A 22965-nucleotide genomic window follows, 5' to 3' on the forward strand; every position below is an offset into this window, starting at 1 on the left:
GCTTCGCTTTCATGTGAGAAGAAAGAGTGAGCCATACATCACTGGTGCACCTTAGCTGCAATCATCACGGCAGGATATTATTTTGGCGCCATGAAAGGAATCGTAACTCACCGCTTACTCAGTGTGCTCCGTGATTAATGGTGGAGTGTGGGAACAACTAACACCAGCACGCATATTTACTTTGCTGCTCAATGACACATTGCGTAAATTTGCTTATTTTGAACCTTTGGATTTATTAAAACAAAGCAATTTGAAAAACATGAGCAAAACTCAGTGAATGTGTGTGACATCACATGCTTCCTGATGTGACAACAGTATGGGACATAAGATGTGTGTGTTTTTGTTGGAGTTTATGCAAATATTTCCTGGGTAGTTGCTGTGGAAACTCTGAGTATTGAGATGTAGATTTGCTTCTAAATCTCTTACGTGCTGCTTGCTGGTTGTCATTCTCATTCAGGCCAGTTACTTACATATTCATAGGCCTACATTTCTCAAAGAAAAATAAATCTTAACACGTTTTTCTATTGGGATATATTCATGTGATCCCAGAGTCGGTACTCCACTGGGAAAAGAGACGATGAAGTAGGTTTGCACTGAATCCTTCACTGAGAATTAGCTTTAAAACACAGAATAAATAATTGGTTTGACAATAAATCATTTAAATTGTAGTTTTACCCAAGATTTTGTACAATTTAAAGGTAGAGTGTGAAATATCTTTCTGGAACTTTTTTGCTACATTGCTTAAAATGCTCTTTAAATACCGATGGTCAGTACGGAGTGAGTTAGATAGAGGAGGTTTGATCTGGAGTTGGTACTGGAAATTTTGACATTAGTGGCTCAGCATTGCTGTGTGTCTGCTTGTGTGTGTGTGTGTGTGTGTGTGTGTGTGTGTGTGTGTGTGTGTGTGTGTGTGTGTGTGTGTGTGTGTGTGTGTGTGTGTGTGTGTGTGTGTGTCACAAGCAGGTGTTGTACCATATTCTGAAGCCATCAGAATCTGTGACTCTAGGGGGGAGCCTGAAGAAAGGGGTTGGACCTTTGAATTGTTCTTTTTTTCCAAAATGTAGCTTACTTCCACGGCTTTATCCTTTAACGCTTTTACTCCCACAACAATAAAAACACAATTTGGTTCTTCATATTTTGTTAATTTAGAGCAGTGAAGGTCGAAATTCAAGGTCAAACTTGATAACACGTATGCTAGTGATGTTTAACATTTTCACACATCCATTCTTTGTTTTGCTGAGTGAGTTCATTAATAAGATGCGGATACTAGCCCATGCTCGACCAAGAGGTTAAACTGCCAGTATGAGTATTAATGTGGACAGGAAAGTCTGAACTGTTGCTAAATGTGCACGGTGCTCTTCCATGCAGCGGTTTGTTTTTCAGCCAAACGTCTGCCGAAGAAATACCCAAAATAACATGATTCAAAAGTTCTATTAGTTTGTTCTGAAAGGACTACAAAGTGTATTCTATGACATTAAGTCAGCTGAACCTTTATTGCCAGGGCACATCAGAGTCTGTATAGCAACAAACAGTGGCAAGACGACAGATGTCAACATATGAAACATAATCACTTGTGTTTTCATTTTTTTGATCAGGAAATGTGTCTACGAAGAGCTGTTGTGACTTAAAGTCTCTTTCCGGAGTATTTCTCTTATTCGGTGGCACCATCTAGTGGCTGACAAGCATATCACACAAATTATCTCTAGAATCCTTTGTTGAAGATGGCGATTTCACGTTTCTAGTTGTAAATGTGCTTCTGTAGCTGACAAACAGAGCTAAAACACGTTGTTTTACGAGTATTGTTCTCATGTCATGTTGTGTTTTCATATATTTATATTTTAGACACTTACTAGTCCGTGTAAAGTTCATCAACTCTGCATGAGACGAGATTTTCCTTAAATTTGAAGCATGTAAGCGGTCGTCTAACGCTATTGGTTAGCTCTGGTCGACGCTCAGTTTCCTATTGAACGGAGCTCTGCGGGGCAGGGTGCGTGCTTACATTATATCACAGTACATGATAACACAATCACTTGTACGGATTTCTGAAAAATCATACATTGTTTCTGAATGGGGAAACGCCACTTTAACACTTGTACTGCAGCCAACCAGTAGAGGGTGTTCCATTCCTGTGTCTAATATGTAGGCTATAGATGGTCCCAGTAACGGTTTTAAGGCCCAAATTCATAGATCAACTGGTGATATTGTGTCTTTTTCCAGAAGGGTGCCATGTTGATTGGAGGCAAAAATTCCAACAAAAATCAAATAATTAACCTTAAATTGTGTTGCATGTTTTCTTCATTTTGCTAATTAAAAGTTTCTAATTGATCCTCTGCAGATTGATCCCCAACTGTTGGAGTTTACATGACAGGTAATTCAGTCTAATAATGATGTAAGGATGACCAGGTCATAAAGATGTTGCAAAAAATGCAGCAATAATAATGATAAAAAAAACTTTTGTCTTTTGGTTAAAAATATTGACCGTCTCCTTTTATTATTTGCCTCAAAATCATTTGAACTATAAACAAAACTGAAACAAAGAGACACAACTCCAATCACACACCACAGAGCATATGTCAGTATGTAATAACCTCTGGCCTTTAATTATTATTAACTCTTTATTCCACACAGTGACTAAACATGCAAACCAAACAGCCCCTTTAGCGTTATCTTTCTCAGAGCGTGGACAGCAAATGTGGAAGTACAAGACCAGCAAAAACAGGAAGGAGGCTTTGATGAAACCGTCATCAATCAAAGCGACACCAATCAGTGAATGGGCCAAGAGGCGAGGATGAGGACACCCTGTTGTTTACACATCAGCTGAAGTTAAAAGTGTGTGATATAATTAGGTGACACCTGTAGGGATTTGCTCAGGCATGTGAAGAAGCATTAGCGTTTGCCTTGTGTTTTCCTACATGCAATAAATGAGGCTGTCATATTTACTGAGGTGGTGCCTATGAAGAGGAAGGCAATTATGAGCTGTGAACCAGTGCAACCCTCCATGAAGCGGTATGGCCAATCAAGCATGGAGAGCCACGGTGTGACTCCGATACTGAGGAGTTATTTGTGGATTGTGGCTCAAGTTGGCAATTGTGTGTACATGCAAGCTTTTATGGAAAATTGCCACGTTAAATTCAGTATGCAGAAATGACAGAAGGAAGAAAGTTTAACATGCATGACTCAAATATTTCAGCTGACCTTTCTGTCAACTAGATGTCTCCCCTTTAAAGGAATCAGACACTGTAATGAATTTTTTTGTGGTCTCAAGTATGAATGAATGCCTGGTGTAGGATAAAAACTCTGGCGCCCCTGTTTCAGGAAGTTAAAATTTGTTTGTTACTCATTAATTTTTGTTACATGAAAATGACTTGCCTGTGATTGGCTAACAGCAATGCGACTCTTCAACTGCCCCCATTCACTCTACTTTCTTGATGTGTTGTTTCCACAAATACCACAAGTCTGAATTGTTCCACCGTGTTGTGGAGTTGCTAATGCTAACGGATAGCTTATACTATTCCATATTTTCTCTGTTCTCTCCTGGCCACAGCCTTCCATGGCTGCAGGCCAAGGTGGGCGAGGCCATAAATGCATATGTTCCTCAGTGAAACACTTTTTAATAAAAAGTTGACTAAATCTTTGGTTGACAACATGTAGTAAAAAGTTTTTAAGTCATCCTGCATTCCTCTTTGTGTCCAGGAAGGTTAGCTTTCCTAGTCTAGGCTTTTGTAGCAACATTAAGTGGTCTTGGTCTGGCTCTGCAGTTTATCTGATGACTTTCTGAAGGTACTAAACTGACTAGAAATGTGTACATTTTCAGTTGTTATCACAATTAATTGGTGTGCAAGACACGTGTGCAACTAGTTTCAGGCATGGCTGGATTAGTTACACATTTTTATTGCAAATACATTTTTATTAGGCTTATAATGATTTGCAATTTACTCTCATTTCAAACAAAAACGATCTAGTCACCTGCTGTCCATCTTCAAAAGACCGCTGGCTTAACTACACTGACAAGCAAGTAAAAAGGGTTTTAGATGAAGATCACAAGAAAACTATAAAATATGGTCAATTGGAGGTGGTGTAAGACTTCTTAGAGCTGCAATAAATTATTATTTCGGTAGCAAGCAAATTTATCTTGGGGATTTGAGTCTCCTCAAACCAAGAAATTAAGTTTATCCAAAAATATAAAAACTAAAATAGACATTACTGAAGTCTCAATACATGCATGAAAAAGACAAAAGTCACATTTATGGATCTGTGCACAACGTCAAAATTTTAATCCACGCTAGTTAGTTTTTGAATAAATGTCTCTTATGCTGCACCTTCTGCACTGTAACTGCTCACCCCTTAACCTTGCCTTAAACTCAATTGTTAAATATGAAATTTATTTGTGTATTTTAACTGTGCGGTCACACCATTTTAATGCTCATGCTATTGCGGCTTATGGAAAGCACTCTGAAATGCCTCTGTGTGTGAAGTGTGCTACACAAATAAAGCCGCCTTGCCTTGTTAATCTTTTGACTCATGATATTATTGATTATGTTGACTAGTCATTGCAACCCTAACTATTGCCCTTTGATCTGTTTTCATTCTGAACTCTACTTTTAGTCCCAGTTGTTGCTCCCTGTTTTTATTTCATTTTGGTTATCCAAATTGACCTTTTGTTTATCAAAATGATCTCCTGTGCATTATTATTTCAGTCCTTGCTGAACCCAAGCCACAGCAGATGTCCCGTTATTGATGGTTGGATGGGTAGAAAACACATGGGCTCTAACAGGAAACAAGTTTTTCTCCAGGCAAAGTCATTCGTTGATAAAGTTATGAATTGAAAAACTGGAAAGCCCTAACATTTACTTAAAAAAATAATTTAATAGTAAAAACCCTACTGAACCTTTATATTGAAACAGTGAAGCTGAGAAGAGGAGGTTACTCAATTAGCAGATGCCTAACTGTTTTTATTGTACTTAGCAGACCATCAAAGCACTAAATACATGTGGGGTTCTGCAGGGAAGTTGTCTTGGACCATTATTATTTTCAATTTTTACTAATGACCTCCCATTTATGTTAGAATGTGCCACGATTGTATTATATGCAGATGATTTGACTTTATATGTAGCAGAAAGGAACCTGGAGGAATTAAATTCTATTTTGGAAAAGGAACTGAGGTTAGTAGAAGGGTGGATTAATGAAAAAAAGTTAGCTATTAATGTGGAGAAGACTATATGTATGGTGATGGGATCACCTCATTTGTTGAGAGAACCTGTATTGAATTTATGTATAAGGGAAATGGCAATTGAGCAGGTTAGAGAAGTTAGGTTACTGGGTTTAACAATTGATGAAACACTAAGTTGGAATAGTCAAGTGAAACAGATTTTAATTAAAATGTGGGAAAGAACATGGCAATGGTGAGGAATGGTAGAAAATGTATTCCATATTTAAGTAGAAAAGTATTAGTTGAAGCTATTGTTTTGTGTCACTTGGGACTATTGTGCAGTAATTTGGGCTGCTACTACAGAAGCGAATTTAAATAAGTTACAGGTCGCACAAAATAAGGCTGCCAGATTAGTCTTAAATTGTTCTTTTAGAAGGAGTTGTGAGGACATGCTTACTGCCTTTGCATGGATGGGTGTAAGGAGTAAAATAAAATACTTACTTATAAAATTTATTAGGAATGTTATAAATACACAGAAACCAGACATTTTTTCTAAATCAGTTGACATTTTTTTAGAGATGTTCACCAACATGCTACGCGTCAAGCTGATGGCTGCTTTTTGTTGCCGGTTAGTCTAACTAATTTTCTTCATAGGTCAGTATTGTATAGAGCTATGGTGGAATGGAATAGTTTATCACAATTCTTGAGGGGTCAGCTACAAAGGAGTGATTTTTGTAGGAGGTTGCGGATATTTATTTATACCCTTTTTACACGAGTTTGAGGAAGATGAGTTTATGTTTTATTAATTTTATGTTTTGTTGTCCAGTATGTGTGGAGTATCTTAGGTGTGTTCTTGCTGTGTCTTTCTAAATCCATGCTTTCGTTCTTTTTTAAACACAGAAACTGACGCGTCAGCCTGAAGAAGCCGGCAGCCGTCGGCGAAACTGTTGCTACAAACAGGTAAACAAAACTGTTTCTGTGTTTAAAAAAGAACGAAAGCATGGATGTGTGGAGTAATTTGCCTTTTATGTTATGGGAAATGTATGTTATTTTGGTGCTGTATTGGGTGGAATGTGGTGCTCTTATAGTGGAGATTTATATTGCACAGTGAAATGGATTGTTTGTGAGCCCAGTGTTGATGCATGAATAATGCATTTTTTTTGGATGATGTTACGACCCCAGGAAGAATAGCAACTGTTTTAACAGTGGCTAATGGGGATCTTAACAAACAAACAAACAAACATGGAAATAGAGGAATTGCCAGTAACTAACTACCTTAAAGAATCATAGTCATGCTCACTTTTGGCTCATAGTAGACTCCATTATACATTTCCAAAGAACTTGTCCAGTTTTAACATGTTTGCAAGTTCTGATACAAGAAGAGCACATGGGTAAAAAAATAAAGTCCAGCTAAAAGGTCGATATTCCCTAAGAACTCAGCCATCTGCCTACAGGACCCATCGATTTGTATCATTCTAGATGAAAAGTTCAAGTGTAAAAAAGGAAAAGGCTGATGCTGTTGTCAAACAGACAGTAGCACAAAGCTCAGGGCGGTGTGGTAGAGAAGATAACATTGACCTGCTGTTTTCCCTGTCCTGGCCGCATTATCTGTGAACAGAGCTGTCTGCGAGGACAACGCATTGAGACAAAAAGGCAGGACACAGCTTGTCATCTGATTTATATTCCTTAAAAAAAAAGAACGTCAGTCATTTTGTGCCTTTCAGTGGAAACGTCAGACAGGAAAACAAGCATTAGCCGGGACAGTAAAAACAGAGAGAGGTCAAAGGTGAAATAAAACGACGGTGAGAAAACGGGACGGCTGGAGCCACTGTCTGGTGGTGAAATATGCCCAGCACAGTTCAGAAGCAAGAAATCATTCTAGATGGTCGTTTCTTAGAAGAGTCATAATCATGGGTATGAAATCATTTAAGCATTTTAAAAGCAACAGCTGCTTTTGTTAAATATTCAGTTGTTTGATCCCAACATCTGGGGATTTACAGTATGGAGTATAGTTCAGACAGGAAACTGACCACATTAAGGCCAGTAGGTGATGGGGTCAAAGGAAAATCAAATTATGGCTAAGTGTTGGGTTTACATTAAAATTTCTAAAATTCCTTTGATTTTACTTGATAATCTTCAACACGTTTTCAGTGTAAATAAATTAAATGTGCGCATAGATAATTCAAACATCAAATCTGGATCCAGATGAAGGTATTTTTCTTGTTTTATGCTAACCGTATCGTAGTAATTGCGATAGTGAACTGAAGGCACAACACTGATGCAGGAATACTAAAAACAGACTACCTTAGAGAGACTGAGATCGTGTTCGAATCTGAGTTGGAATCAGTCATCGTCTTCTCCATCCTGGTCCTGGGGGGTTGGTATCCTGCATGCTTAAGGTGTTTCCCTGCTTCAACACGCCTGAGGAAATGCTGAACAGGTGATTTAACCACTTAGTCAAGCATGTTGAAGCAGAGGAACAAGAAAAACATGCTGGAGACCAGCCCTCCAGGACCAGGATTGAGAAAACCCCATTCTATGGGGGGGTCTGTTGGAGCAGCAGCTCATCTACAGCTGAGAGGAAGCAGTTAGAGGAGCTCACCAGGATGGCCAGCTCTGTATGATACCCTCTCTGGGAGACAGAAGAACTCTGTCTGAAATAACATCACCCCTGCATAATGTCTTCCACCCAGTGTATGAAGCCGTTGCAGAACTAGCAAGCTTCTTCAGTGACAGACTCCTAGATGGTCAAAAGAGCATTATTATAGATCCTTTTATGACAATTGCTTCTCCCAAAAAGCTCTGTGTTTACATTGTATCCCTGTTGTTCTTCTCATGAAGAGTCTATTGAGGTTGACTTTGATGCACAAATCCAGTCTTTTGTTCCTATTTTTTTGTTTTCTTATCTTTCTTTTATCTATTTGGATATGCATACTCACATTAACTTGTAATTTACTGATGTTGCACCTGAAAATCTCCATTGTGGAACAATAAGTATATGGATCTGTCTGGTACTGAGCCAGATACACTCAACAAAAATATAAATGCAACACCTTTGTTTCTGCTCCGATTTTTCATGAGATGGACTTAAAGATCTAAAATTCATTCCAGATATGCAATATTACCATTTGTCTCAAACGTTGTTCAGAAATCAGTCTAAATGTGTGATAGTGAGCACTTCTGCTTTGCTGAGATAATCCATCCCACCTCACAGGTGTGCCACATCAAGATGCTGATCCGACATCATGAGTAGTGCACAGGTGTACTTTATACCGCCCACAATAAAAGGCCACCCTGGAATGTGCAGTTTTGTCTCACAGCAAAATGCCACAGATGCCACAAGTATTGAGGGAGTGTGCAATTGGCATGCTGACAGCAGGAATGTCAACCAGATCTGTTGCTCGTGCATTGAATGTTCATTTCTCCACCATAAGCTGTCTCAAAAGGCGTTTCAGAGAATATGGCAGCCTCACAACCGCAGACGACGTGTAACCACACAAGCCCAGGACCTCCACATCCAGCAGGTTCACCTCCAAGATCGTCTGAGACCAGCCACTCACACAGCTGCTGAAACAATTGGTTTGCATAACCAAACAATTTCTGCACAAACTGTCAGAAACCGTCTCAGGGCAGCTCAACTGCATGCTCGTCGTCCTCATCGGGGTCTTGACCTGACTCCAGCTCGTCGCCTTAACAGGCTTGAGTGGGCAAATGCTCACATTCGATGGCGTCTGGCACGTTGGAGAGGTGTTCTCTTCACGGATGAATCTCGGTTTACATTGTTCAGGGCAGATGGCAGACAGTGTGTGTGGCGTCGTGTGGGTGAGCGCTTTGCTGATGTCAATGTTGTGGATCGAGTGGCCCATGGTGGTGGTGGGGTTATGGTATGGGCAGGCATCTGTTATGGACGAAGAACACAGGTGCATTTTATTGATGGCATGTTGAATGCACAGCGATACCGTGATGAGATCCTGAGGCCCATTGTTGTGCCGTACATCCATGAACATCACCTCATGTTTCAGCAAGATAATGCACGGCCCCATGTTGCAAGGATATGTACACAATTCTTGGAAGCTGAAAATGTCCCAGTCCTTGCATGGCCAGCATACTCACTGGACATGTCACCCGTTGAGCATGTTTGGGATGTGCTTGATCGGCATATACGACAGCGTTAACCAGTTCCCACTAATATCCAACAACTTTGCACAGCCATTGAAGAGGAGTGGACCAACATTCCACAGGCCACAATTGACAATCTGATGAACTCTATGCAAAGAAGATGTGTTGCACTGCATGAGGCAAATGGTGGTCACACCAGATACTGACCGGTTCTGAGTCCCCAGACCCCCAATAAAGCAAAAAACTGCACATTCCAGGGTGACCTTTTATTGTGGGCAGTATAAGGTACACCTGTGCACTACTCATGATATCAGATCAGCATCTTGATGTGGCACACCTGTGAGGTGGGATGGATTATCTCAGCAAAGCACAGGTGCTCACTATCACACATATAGACTGATTTGTGAACAATGTTTGAGAGGAATGGTAATATTGTGTATCTGGAATGAATTTTAGATCTTTAAGTCCATCTCATGAAAAATCTGAGCAAAAACAAAGGTGTTGCGTTTATATTTTCGTTGAGTGTAAATTTGAACCGGAGTGTTGTGTTGTTGAATATCGTCCACTTTGAAGTGGGTTGGGACATGATCATTTAAGGTGGTGTGCCTAAATGGGCTACAGCTCCTATGATGTATTATGAATTTCAATAATTAACATTTATTCGTGGGCATTTTAAAATGACTAATTAGCATAGTAAAGCTGGTCGGAGATGGCAGACATTTTTGGTACAATTCATTTGACACCATTAGCTGTCTATTATCACCTAAAAGGTAAATGAAGTCTTGAATTGTAAATTTGCTTCAATATATTAAAAATTTTAGTAGAGGAAACTCAGTTTGTCAAAAAGTAACCTACATTACTCCAAAGTAAATGTAAGTGGACCAGATCTAAACTGGAACAGTTTCATGTATAATTATTATCCTTTCCTTATCCTTTCAAGTGAGTGTGAGTTTTCCTAACAGACAGGTTTAGCACCAGAGCTTGAAGGAAAAAAATAAATCTTGTGTAACAAACAGGCACTGTTGTTATATTGGGAGGTGGCAAAACTATGTGAGAATATTGCAGAAACACAGAGAGCCAGCAAAGATAAATTTACAGGAAAAAAACATGTTTAGTGTGCACTTTTCACCAATGCTAATTCTAACAGTACTCCACATTTGTGTGCAAAGGTGCAAAAATATAGATTGTGATTCATTGTTAAGTCTGTCAGGGCTTCAGAACTGCAATGTTGAAAAATACTAACTCAGTAATGTAACTAGCCAGTATGACACTGGTTTCAAACTGTGATGTGTTCAAACTTTATCTTAGTAAAAATGATGGCTGTAGTTCAGACAGTGTGGGTGACATCTGCAGCACTCATGTTTGACAACTACAAAGGTTGATGTGTTTGATGCATTTGGTGCTCATAGTTTTGTAAGTTCACTTGTTTAAAACAAACCACCTGGAAAGAACCAAACCAATTCGTAAACAATAAACAAACAGTGAAACGTCAACAAAATTAACAAGAGCCTCGTATTTCCAAAAGAAATGAAAGTCCCCCTTGTGGTGGCAGAAAACATTGCAACTGAAAACAGTAACTGCAAAAAGCAGCAGCAAATACATGATATTTAGAGTTAGCAGAGATGGCAACGAAAAGAGTTTCCTGTAGTTTTTTTCTGGAGCACACAACAATAAATCACATCCAAGCTAGCATTAGCATAGCCTCAATGGTCTCAGCTCCGCTCAGATACAAGCTTATCTGGCAATGGGTACGTTTTTTTTACACTCAAGAAGAAAGCTGTATTTTTAGATTAAGCTACTGATTTTAAAACCACACATGAAGAGATTATTTTTAAATGGTTGATATCATGGAGACTAAGAATGTATTCATTACTTCCCATCTCCAGTCGTGCATTCACTGCCCATTATTTGCACCGTATTGCTCAGATAACACCAACTGTTCCAGTTCTATAATCTACAAGCCTCCTTCTCTGCATCCAGCTCCACAGCTCTGTTTATGCAAATCAACCAGCAGGATAATTCTCATTCATGCTATTTTGTGTGACTCAGTTAGTATGATTAATGTCCCAGTAGGGACAATGCTTGTAGAAACACTTCTAACCATCTATAATCCGATGGAATGCCGTTAAACTCATCATAAGTCACTAATTCTTTATTCTACCTTCACTGAATAATGTTTGAAAAGTAAAATGAAAGCAGATTACCAGAGTTATGAAAAGCACAAATATTAACAAGAGACAAATTGGTCTAATAATATTTCACAAAATGAGAGTGATACATTTTGCCATGTTGATTAATTTGCTCCATTCAAACTGCGCCACTATTATCACCTTATTTCTCCGTTCCAGACATTTATGACCACTGAGGAGCGAATATTAGGAATCACGTCAAATAAACAATTTTACACCTTTCATTTAATGTGATATTCCCTAATTATTTCAGTCAATGTTGTGAGCAAGATGAAAAAAAAATAAAACTAGCTTAGTTTAAACCCACTCATGTGGGATTAAACCAAACATGATCCCTTTAAAATGTTGTCTCTTTAATTGTTGATTTTGTTTCAAGCGTTGGACAAAGTTAAATAAATAAATACATAAATAAAATGAAAGCTACTAGTATTAAAAGCTTCCTGTAAGGAGGCAAGACAGGACCTCATAATATTTTCTAAGTGCTATAATGAAATAGTGAAAAACTGACTTTTAATGCTCGTTTCCTAAAGAAAAAATGTTTATTAGCTTATCTTGAGATAACATGCTAAATAGCTCAATGTCTTTGATGGCATTTTTGTTTTCTGAAAGAAAAAAAGAAAAAACACAGTAACACTTTAGTGAACACAAATTAACCATTAATTTGCTGGCAATTAATATGCACATTAGTGGACTACTAAGTCTGAACTAGCCATTTTTAAGAACTTACTAACTGCTTATTACAAATGCCGTAATTCTAAAATTAACAGGCCTCAAATTAAGAGTTTTATCAAAATAAGCCATTCATAATGGTTTGACCAGAACAAACCAATAGCGTTAGACTACCGCTTATTTGCTTCAAATTTAAGGAATACCTCGGTTGATGCAGAGTTGATGAACTTTTCACGGACAAGTAAGTCTCTAAAATATCAATAAATGAAAACACAAGATGACATGAGAATAATACTCGTAAAACAGCGTGTTTTAGCACATTTATAAACAGAAACGTGAAGTCGCGATCTTAAACAGAGAAATAGACTGTGTGATATGCTTGTCAGCCACTAGATGGTGCCATCAGATGAGGGAAATACTCTGGAAAGAAGTTTTAACTGAAAGTAAATGGTTTGTTGCTGATTAACACACATACTAATTAGCTCTGACTGTAGAATGGAGAACATATTCTTGCCTTTAAGTGGTTAATTGATAGTTGTTTGGGCTTTATTAACATGTGGAGTTTGGTGTTTATTTACATAACACCAGAACATAATATTTTTGGTTATTAATGCAGAATAACTATTTCCCTTGAATTACTTCTTTAAAAGCCAAATATTGATTTGAGCCAATTAGTATGTGCATTAATCAGCAACAAACCATTTACTTTCAGTTAACAAACAATTATGGATGGCTTATTTTGATAAATATCTTAATTTATGGCCTGTTAATATTAGAATTACAGCACTGGTAATAAGTACCTAATAATAGCTTAATAATGACTCTTTCAGAATTAGTAGTCCACTAATATGCTTATTAATTGGCAGCAAATTAATGGTTAATTTGTGTTCCCTAAACTATAACAGCTTTTTCTCTAGATCATCAGAAAAACCTATTTGTTCTACTTATAGGACAGGCACTATAAAGATGTTATAACCAGACTGTGCTGCTATGTTGCACAGTGGTGGTGTTACTGGTTGGAAGCTTCACTGCCCTCTGCTGGGACATCTGCTGCCACTTGAGGATGTTCTGGAAAGGTTCTACTCTAGATCTGCACACAGTGAAACGAGCAGTAGTTCTTCAATCCAAACATAAAAGAAAAATGTGGGATGATACTCATTTACTTTAGATTAGTGATCGGTGAAACATGTAGTTTTATCTGTATTTTCTGTACATCTCAACCAGCGTCACAGTGCTCTGATCTGAGTTCCCCTTACAGTAATGAGAGGTGTGGTGGTATTTCACTCATCCAGTCGGAGTTCCTTCATCATCTTCTTTTTTTTTAAACCGTGTCCTGTCTGGCTGTGAAGCAAACAGAATTCATGTCTGAATGCTGGTGACAAGCCTTGCAGATTTACTCTCAGGTGGAGCATCAAAGCATCTGCTTTTAATGTCACACCTGATACTTAAAACTTTATTGTTGTTGTTTTTGAATGCTTTGTAATTCCGACCAGACACGGAGACAGAGGTGAAAGAGAAAGGAAGAGACAAAAGATGCTGTTGTTCAGCATGCGGTGACTGAGACAGTGGGAACACTGAGGGTCTCCGCCCACCCGGCCAATCATCATCGTGTTTGTAAGTGTGTTACCGACACCTCTCTCTCCCTGGCTGCAGCTGAAGTGTGGCGGTCAGAAAGCCTCACACTGTTGCTCAACGTTCGACAAGCACATAGTAACGCACAACCTTCTGTCCCCAGTAATGGTGACGGTGTCGCAACTGTGGGAAAAGTAATTAATTAGATTATTCCATTAACTAAAAAAGAACGCCGTTAGCAACACATTTATATTTAAATAGCGTTACCAGGGGCGGCGTTAGGCCCGGCTACTTGGGCTGAAGCCCCGGATGTTTCATAGGAAGCCCCGGATCTAAATTGCGCAAGTAACATGCAGTACGTCTGTTTCCTTCAAATGTCATTAGACTAACATGCAGTACCAAAGTCCAACAGAGAGGGAGAGCTGGCAGTAGTTTGTCTACAGCCTGCCTGAGCCTCCACCACTGAAGAAGAAGCCCTTCAGCAGCCGGTTTCTTCTACACTCTGCCTGAAACGCATGAGTGAAGATGGACATAGGGACGTTTTTTAGACCAAAAGTACCACGACAGAACCCCAGCTTTGATGAGACTGGTGTTGACTCAGGTTTGTGAGTCTTATTTGAAAATATTTGTTGTGCTGCTGGTTTGCCTAAAGTTAGCTTACTATCAGGTAAAGTTGATGGAGAAAGAAAGGGAATATTTACTATCATCTCACACTAAACACTAACAGGAACAATACTCTGCCCTGAAAATGCTGAATATGTAGCTTCAGATGAATAATTATGTGGTACAAGACATATATGATGTTGACTAGTGTGTGTCACGCGTGTGCGCGCGCGCGTGTGTGCGCACGTGTGTGCGTGCGTGTGTTAAGGCCCCTGAGCGTTACTCCCAACACTGACTATGAGGATCTGAGTTCGCCATTTTTTCTTGCTACAAGCTAACTGAACTAACCAAACGAAACTGAGGTTTGCGGGCATTTTAAGCCATAAAAACCTGGTTGACCTTAACGTGAAGCACACATCAACTCACTGAGCTGCTGAGTTTCTGTGGTCTCCCTCTGTGGGCGCCATAAGCAACAAGCACAGCTTCAGATTGCTGCGGTTAGCACACAAGCCTATGAGCCAGCGCGAGCTAGTCGGGCCGCGTGAACCAGCATGAGCTAGCCGCTAGCGCTTGCTCTGACGCTCATGCTACCTGTTAATTAAATCTAATTTTTCACAGTTTCAAGCATTTAATTGCATCTAAATTGAATAGTAACAAAACAATTCACCCTCCTCAGAGTTAGTTTTTGGTAACCAGGCTGTAAACGTGTTTATTTTTGCTGTGAAGATGGCAGTCAATGAAAATGTCTGCTTTGGAGCCAGCACCTGGTGGTTGAAGGAGGAACTGCAATTTTCACAAAATTCAGACAAATGCTACTCTTTGACCTCAGCACACCTGACTTTAATCAATAAATGTTTAACATGCTTCTGCAGAGGCAGGCAGAAAGCATTAGAACGAGTGACTCCACCCGCTAGCTAATCAGTGGTTCACAGTATCACTGACATTGCTTTTCCGGACCAGGTCAGCATTCTCGGAAACACAATGAAGCAAGCACTGAAAACTTGGGGGAAATTTGGGGGGGAATACCAAACTGTGCCGATAAAAAAGGCTGTCAAACCAAACCACACCCATTTGAGTCACGCTGAGTAGTCTTGTGACCAATGGGGTGACCAGATCCCAACTTGCCAAATGTGGGACAGAGACTCAATGCGGGACGGTGTGAAGTTCCAATGTAATGAGAAAAAAAAAAACAAATAAACAAAATGTATACTCTGCCTTTTCGCCCTAAAATCACTCTTACATGTACATCAAATTAATATTCTTATTATCATCATATATTTCTTTTATATATTTTATTTGAATTCAACATGAACAAGTATACAGCAAAAGCTTTACTATTTCACAGTTCCTCTCAAGTTACCACAACATGACTCAGGCTGTTTGGGCCTTCTGTAGTGGCTCTGATCATTTTAATAATATAGAGAGGCCCACAATAATAATAACATTTTTTTTAAAAATGCAGAGACCCACGGTTGTAATATTACAACATCAGATTTAAGTCTACAAAAATAAACCTTCCCCATTTTTTTCTTTTTAAAACCACATTGACATTGCATTTATTGTTCAGTTCTAAAACACTATTGGCTGTTAAAATGTGTAAATAGGCCCATTTATCTGGTCTCCTAGAACAACATGTGAAAGGTTAAAAAAGATTTTGAAGTTGTTTTCTAAATTTGGGTTTCTGGGGGTTAAACAGCTTTTCAGAGTTTTCATTGAATGTTTTCCACAACGGAATGACAGTAAAAGTACCTGTAATATTTTTTTTATCTATTTATGTTTGTTTTAATTAATTTTCCACTAAAATCAGCATCTCATAGAAAAAATATCCATACTTTTTTTGCTATTTTTTTCTTAATTCAGAAACAAAACGTTTTTTTTTAACATGACAACAATTCTCTTCTAGATTTTAGGTTAGAGAAATAAATATCAGATTTTAATCTCTAAAAAATTCAGATCTAATCTAATAATAGTTTCTCAGAGTAACCTTTTGCCTAGAAATTTTTGAGAATAAATGATTAAAGCTTCCACTTATTCTCTCATTATTTCTTCACTGTGCTTTGAGGGGCTCAGCATTTACGTAGGTATCTGAAACCGCAGCACCTTGTCTGTGTTAGAACCTCCATTGTGTTTATCATGGACCTGTCTAATTACTGGAAAACCTGCTTTTGACCTCTTCATATCAGTCTCCACGCTGAGACATGAAAAATGACTCAGAAACAACAAAGACTGTCGAGTATCTCTGAACAGGTTTAATTCATGAGTTTACAGCATTTTCTCCTCCGTGCTCACTCACGCTTGTTTTGGTGGTTCGGGCGCTCTCCACACACGCTCTGGATCTGTGATAAAGTCCCACCTCCATTTGATTGACAGCAACAGGTAGATTTCTCCACAGTTTATTTTATAAGATTGAAACTCGAAACGGGAAACTGTCAATAATGCGGAACATGAGTCTCAATTTGCGGGACACGTGAAAAGTAATGAAAATGCGGGACTGTCCCGCACAAAGCGGGACATCTGGTCGCCCTAGTGACCATCAACCTTTTGATGTCACAGCTTTGGCCCAGCTCAGGATGCTGGACTCAAAGTTGGTACTAAAAAATGGGCACCAACCACAGATCAGTTACTAGTAGAAAAGCATCAAAGCCATGTAGAACAGAGTTGAGCCATGCCCAGTGGACAACTTGGATTACAGATGTGTGACCAGTCAGCCGTGGAACACAGAAGGGGGAATTTTCAGCTAAGCGCTCCATGCCAACACCTCCTGTTATTCCCTGATGCGAGCTTTGTTTGCATAAACGTCTAATGTGGTGACCGACATAAATGCTGAGATATGAGGTGGTCTAACCATGGTCTTGTTTCTGAGGTCATGTGGCAGCACAGTTTATTGTAAAAGGTCACCCAGTACAAGCCTGGTTCTGATGGCAGTTTCTTTCCTGTTCACACGGTGTTGTTTCTTTCCACTGTCGCCTATCCTACTACACTTGTAAGTAACGCATTGTGGGGAACATGTCATCCAATCTGCTGGTTTTCTTAGGTAGAACGACTTTTGACTAGTTTTATCTGGTTGCATCAGAATTGTACTGAATTTAACAAATGCACCTGGCTTTGAAACCAAACCTCTTGTTCCATGATTTGGAGTTTTTTGCTTTCTTATAGTGCTTTCTGTTTCAGTTCATTGTTTATTGTGAGTCCTGAGGTGAGTCTGCTTCGGAACATTAGAAAAACACAACAATCCAGCCGAGAGCCAAACTTCGTACAAACCACCCAGATGGCTTCAGTCAGAGAACCAACCAGGGTAAAACACTCATTAAGATCAAATGAAAGAGAAGAGTCTGTTAGAGGTGATAATTCACATGATGGTGCGCTTTGATCCATTTTTTGTTAAAGCCATCAGTTCCAGAGCGACGACGGATAAAAGCCACACCTTCAGCGGGATAATTTGCTGCCCTTGTCAGCTGTCACATGCCAGTGAACCAGTGGCTCACCGCTGTCACTCACTGTCTCACCAATAAACAAAAGCACACATAATGAAAGGAGCCATTTGCATCAGGCTGTGTTCCAAGTCTAATTTTATCCAAAACTCTATCAAGAGAAAGAATACCGTCGAGTAACAATCAGCCTTACAAGTTTTTGTAGAATGTTTCAGCTTGTTGGGCTGGTTTTGAAAATGTCTCTTGCTACAACTTACATAATTAAGCCTCTTGTATTAAAATGCCATATTTTCTTTGTTAACCTCTGGACAAACTGATAGGATATGTATCATTATATAGTAAAAATAATTACCTGATCAATTAATTAAGGCAAATTGCGTGTCTGAAACTAAATGTTTCTCAAGACACTGGAAAAGAATCACTTTATCTGGTCAAACACCAAGACAGTTGGTGGTAAAATGATGTTTTTAGTCGGATCCACATTTAAAGGTGTGGCTCACTCATAATATATTTGTAGTGAGTCTCAAGTTGGAATGAATGACTTGTAAGTTTTACTCTGGGGAAAAAAAGCTCTGATGTGGATCTGAAACAAGAAAGAAAGAAAACAGTGTTTCATATAGCACCTCTCAAGACAAAAATCACGAGGTGCTTCACAGAAACATTTAAAAGGTAAAAAGATTTTTTTTAATTATTAAAAAATATCATAAAATTTTGATTAAAAAATCGATAAAAATATGGGTTTTCAGTGTTTCACGCCTTTAAATAATCAGTTGAAGCTTGAACCTCCACTATAATGATACTTTCATTTTGTTGCAGTTTTATCACATTTTGCGCCATTTTCCCCTACGAATCCTACTCTTCATTTTATGTTTTACTACTTCACCCAAGGTGTGCTGTTTTGTTCTTTCATGTCTCATGCAAGAATAAGATTAGTGTCCTTCTAATTTCAGTGAAGAACATGACGATTAACTTTACATCTCTTATTAAAAATATTTTAGAGTGATATTTCAGACCTTCTGGAATCGAGTTTTGTGGAAAGGTAATGAACAATTAATGTAATATATTTTAAGAAACGTCAGGTCAAAGCAGCAGAACTATTCACTAGCTAACAGCTAGCATGAGAATGACTGATACTGAAACAGATCTTATGAATCAACTCCAATAACATTTCATAGCAGTGCAGTCAAACTTTATTTTATGTAATTTAAAGGGAAACTGCAGTTTTGGCTGGCTTTAGCACCCCCTAGTGTCCAGTTTAATTCACTGTTGTAAAAACTAAACTGATGTTCTGTTCCTCGCTGTGCGTTTGTCTTTTTAACACCTTGATCCAACAACTGAAATGTCTCCTCAGCCTTCATTAGTGTCTACAAGAGATATTCATCATTAAATCAAACAAATCAGCTGTGCTCTTGATATAAAACATTGTGATTCAGACGACTCCTAATGTTGACTCCTGTTTGACTCCTTTCTATCAGATAAACATTTTTTGTCTCTTCTGAGGCTCCACCATGATAAACAGGTTACAATTGATGCTGATCAGCCATGGCTTGTGTGTTCTGAGGTGTAAACATGGATTGCTGTAAAGTGTGACTTTCTGAGACTTCAGGGCAGCGGTCTGGAGAGGCTGAAGTTGCAAACAAGGTATCCTGCACACAAGGGGCTTTTCATTAACCCTGCAAAAGGTCATTTTAGCACATACTGGCTCAAGAATTTGTTTTAAAATAGGAATACTTTGCATAGTATCCCTTTAATTCCACATGCATTCCTGGCAGAGCTAGATTTTCTTTACAGCATTTCCATTAATCATGTCTCACTTCAGGCTTGGATTTTGCAATAATTTCTCTCATAATAAACACATCATGTCAATTCAAATGTATAAGTTGTTTTTGGACAGCAGAACAGTTAGAAGGCTACAGATACAATTCTAAATAGAAAACATAATCTTGGTGTGTCAAAGTCATTTTTAGGGAAAATATTTTCTTATTGGTAAGAATTCATCTAAAAATCTTTCAACTTTGAATCCATTTATTTATTGTATTCACATATCCGAGAGCACAAAACATCTAGCTAAAACATAAATAAGAATCAAAGTCAGATGATATGATACTTTGTATTAAATAAAAGATTTGCTTGTTTCAGTAACATACTGCAAAAGCTATTCAGCTGTTCATATCGGAAAACGTCCAGCAAAGAAGGCTTCAAACGGCTAAAATTCTACAAGAACTTAAAAAAACAAAAACAAAAAAAAAAAACAGTATTTTTAGGCCAGTGTCTGCTTATTAGGGGTTTCAAGGGGGGTGCAAGATGCAGGAGAATACATTCATTTTAGTATATTTTTCTGTGCTAAAACACAAAACCACCTCAGTACCAACAAAATGATGTACCTGAGGAGGGGTGTGATGGAAAATAATTGAGAAACACTGATTTAGGTAGTTAAATTCCCTTTATCCACATGTACTGTATGTACAATCAGCTGGGGATTCACCCTCTACAACACAATGGTGAGAGAGGATTTAAGTCCCCGTCTTGAAAACAGAGGGTTGTGGGATCGAGTCCTGCTAAGTCTGTTGCAGTTGTTGTGTCCTTGGGCAAGACACTTAACCCATGTAGCCTGCTGGTGGTGGTTGGAGGGACTGGTGATGGCAGTGCTCGGCAGCCTCGCTCCCCAGGGCAGCTGTGGCTACATGGTACTTTTACAATAGGGTGTGGTTCTAGTCTGCTGTGGTGATGAAGGAAAAGGGAAAGCTCTCAGCTTACAGGTCCATCAATGTTCCAACCCTCACCTAAAGTCATGAAATTTGGATCAGGACCAAAACAAAACCAAGATCCTGCAGCTTCATGTGTGATGACCTGGTTCAACCTTAAAGATAAAGAGAGGAGCTTCATCATCCTCCATTAGGAGAGAGTCAGCTGTGATGATTTGGGCATCTGATGAGGATGCCTCCTGGTGCTCTACCTCTAGAGGTTTACTGGACATGTCCCACTGGGAGGAGACCTCTCTCAACCGGGAATGCCTTTGGATGCCTCAGGAGGTGCCAGAGAGAGCCGCTGGGGAGAGGGATGTCTGGATCTGTTACCTATTTGAGTAAACAATGGATAAGGTAAAGAAAAATGATGGATGGATGGATGGACGGATGGATTTGGTGGTTGGTAGATTGATGGGGGAGTGGGTAAACGGACAAACGGACAGACTGATCATGAAGGGATTCAATGGCTGGTTGGTAGATGGATGGACTATTGGGCTTAAGTCATATGCAGATCTTTCCATTATGTGTTTTGTTGTTAGTTGTTTCTGTTTTTTTTTTTTTTTTTTTTTTTTTTTTTTGCTTTTTTGGTCCTAATTTTGAAGAAAAAAAATAGACCAGACAGCATTGAAAACTAAATCCAGATGCGCTGCAATTCTTAAAATTTCATATAGCGAGTAAAACAAGCAATGCTAACTCCAACGTCTTTTATTCTTCCTGTGTGGGGGATGTTTGAGCACTGAGAAAGCCCCACCATGAGGCAAACAGCTTGGCAGCCTGGGCAGAAATCAGATCTTGTAAATAACAGGTGGTGTCAGAACCAGAGACCCAACTACTAAATATTAGATTCACACGTTGGTGAGAAAGATTCAGTGTGGCACCTTGACGAGGTGAGCTCTGCTTCACTTATTGTTCCTCATTAAGCTACAAAAAACAACAAAGATACGCAGACAAACATTTATCATGAGGTAACAGCATTTATGATCAACACACAGTAACTTTTGATCAACTCATTTTCAAAAAGAGGAAAATCTCTGCGTTTGCAGCACATCACAAAATGAATTTAACTTCCGCCTTTTTATTCCAAACAAACAAGCGAAACTGTGTCATCGCTGTGCCTTTTTTTTTTTGTTTTTTAGGTTTTCCAGGTTCCAGCTGCTGTAGACCTGACATTTGGTCCTCAGCTGTCTGACTCTGATTTGGATAAACAAGTTATCCGACCCACAGATGATGCAAGCCTTCACAAACAATTGAATTTTATTGAAATGAGCAACAGTGGAGTGTTGCTCGGGACCACATTAAGACTGAATGTAAAAGATGAGACTGGAATAAGAGGGAAGCGTTTAAAAGCAGAATGTCAAACCGAAAGGCTTTGGTCATGTGTGAAATGCATGAGTCATCCTAAGTGCTGAGGTAATAAAGCAGTAAAGTCAGGTGACTCAAATAATTTAATGAACTTAAATCACTTTCAGGACATGTGAAGAGGCTGCTAAAGAGATGTCTTTAAAGACTTTATGGTCTTAAAAATAATACTTCCTGGATTGGATCTTATACAGCTGGTAGCATGGTAAACATTTCTGGTTTATGGTCTTTTAATTCAAACAAAAATCAAAGGTGAGAGAGTGCAGCCTGCCTGATCCATGAAAGACAGTTTAGCATCAAAATTCATTCACCCAGACCTGTAATGCCAAGTCTGTGTAATAAAGTTGACCAGCTACCCAATGAACTGATTGGCAACAAGTATTTAAAGAAAAAAACAACAATCCCAGAGTTTCCTTACCGTCGTAGCCGGCTTCTAACAGACCAAACTGCTCCAGAACCTTGACAAACACGACAACAACTACCAGCACGGCGATCATTTCCAGTCCCTCCAAGTTCATAGTCGACATGTCGCACGGATCACACGCTGCCCATGGCAGACGGCTGGAAACTCAGCATGCAATGCTGTCAGCGGGCCATTTAACTCCACTTAAGAGACCGACATCCAAGGCTCTGATTAGAGACCGGCACAAGTCATAGAGGGAGTGAGGGGAGCAGAGAGGGAGGGGGAGGAGAGGGGAGATAGAGTAGGGAGGATGAAAGATGAAGGGTCGCGAAGAGAGAATGGAGAATGCTGAGGAGGAAGAAGAGAACCTTATCATTGAGACAGTGACAGAGTGTGGACGAAAGGTGGAAAGACAAGATCAATCCTGGATGGATGGAGATGCTCTGATGTTTGCTGTAGCTCCACCATCAGAGACTCTAGGGTACAACAACTAGATGAATGCCACAGGAAGTGTTTGTAGACTTCAGGGTCCCTTCAGGATGGGTCTTAAGATATAATTTTTTTTAAATTTTGTGTCAAGCCAAGCATAAAAAACATGCTTTGGAACAGATTTGTGAACTTTAAAGTTAAAGGGATACTTTTCAGTTTTGATTTCCTTTCAGCACCCCCTAGTGCCTATTGGTTAAAATAAAGCGAACCTTCTGGCTGTGCGTTTGTCTTAATC

At 39.1% G+C, this 22965-nt stretch overlaps 1 protein-coding gene across 6 annotated transcripts in view; it reads right to left on the minus strand.

The window, feature by feature from the left end:
* Positions 1-22965, minus strand: part of kcnip4a (potassium voltage-gated channel interacting protein 4a) — a 339081-nt gene that overhangs the window by 85113 nt on the left and 231003 nt on the right. The window contains exon 1 of one of the 6 annotated variants that reach the window (XM_015947020.3): positions 22257-22541. The exons of the other annotated variants lie outside the window; for them this stretch is intronic. Within the exon in view, the coding sequence (XP_015802506.1) occupies positions 22257-22365 (109 nt within the window). The 5' untranslated portion in view covers positions 22366-22541. Of the gene's footprint in view, positions 1-22256; positions 22542-22965 lie in introns of those variants that run through there. 6 annotated transcript variants of the gene reach the window in all.

This window comes from Nothobranchius furzeri, chromosome 2 (genome assembly GCF_043380555.1).
Source record: "Nothobranchius furzeri strain GRZ-AD chromosome 2, NfurGRZ-RIMD1, whole genome shotgun sequence".
NCBI lineage: Eukaryota > Metazoa > Chordata > Actinopteri > Cyprinodontiformes > Nothobranchiidae > Nothobranchius > Nothobranchius furzeri.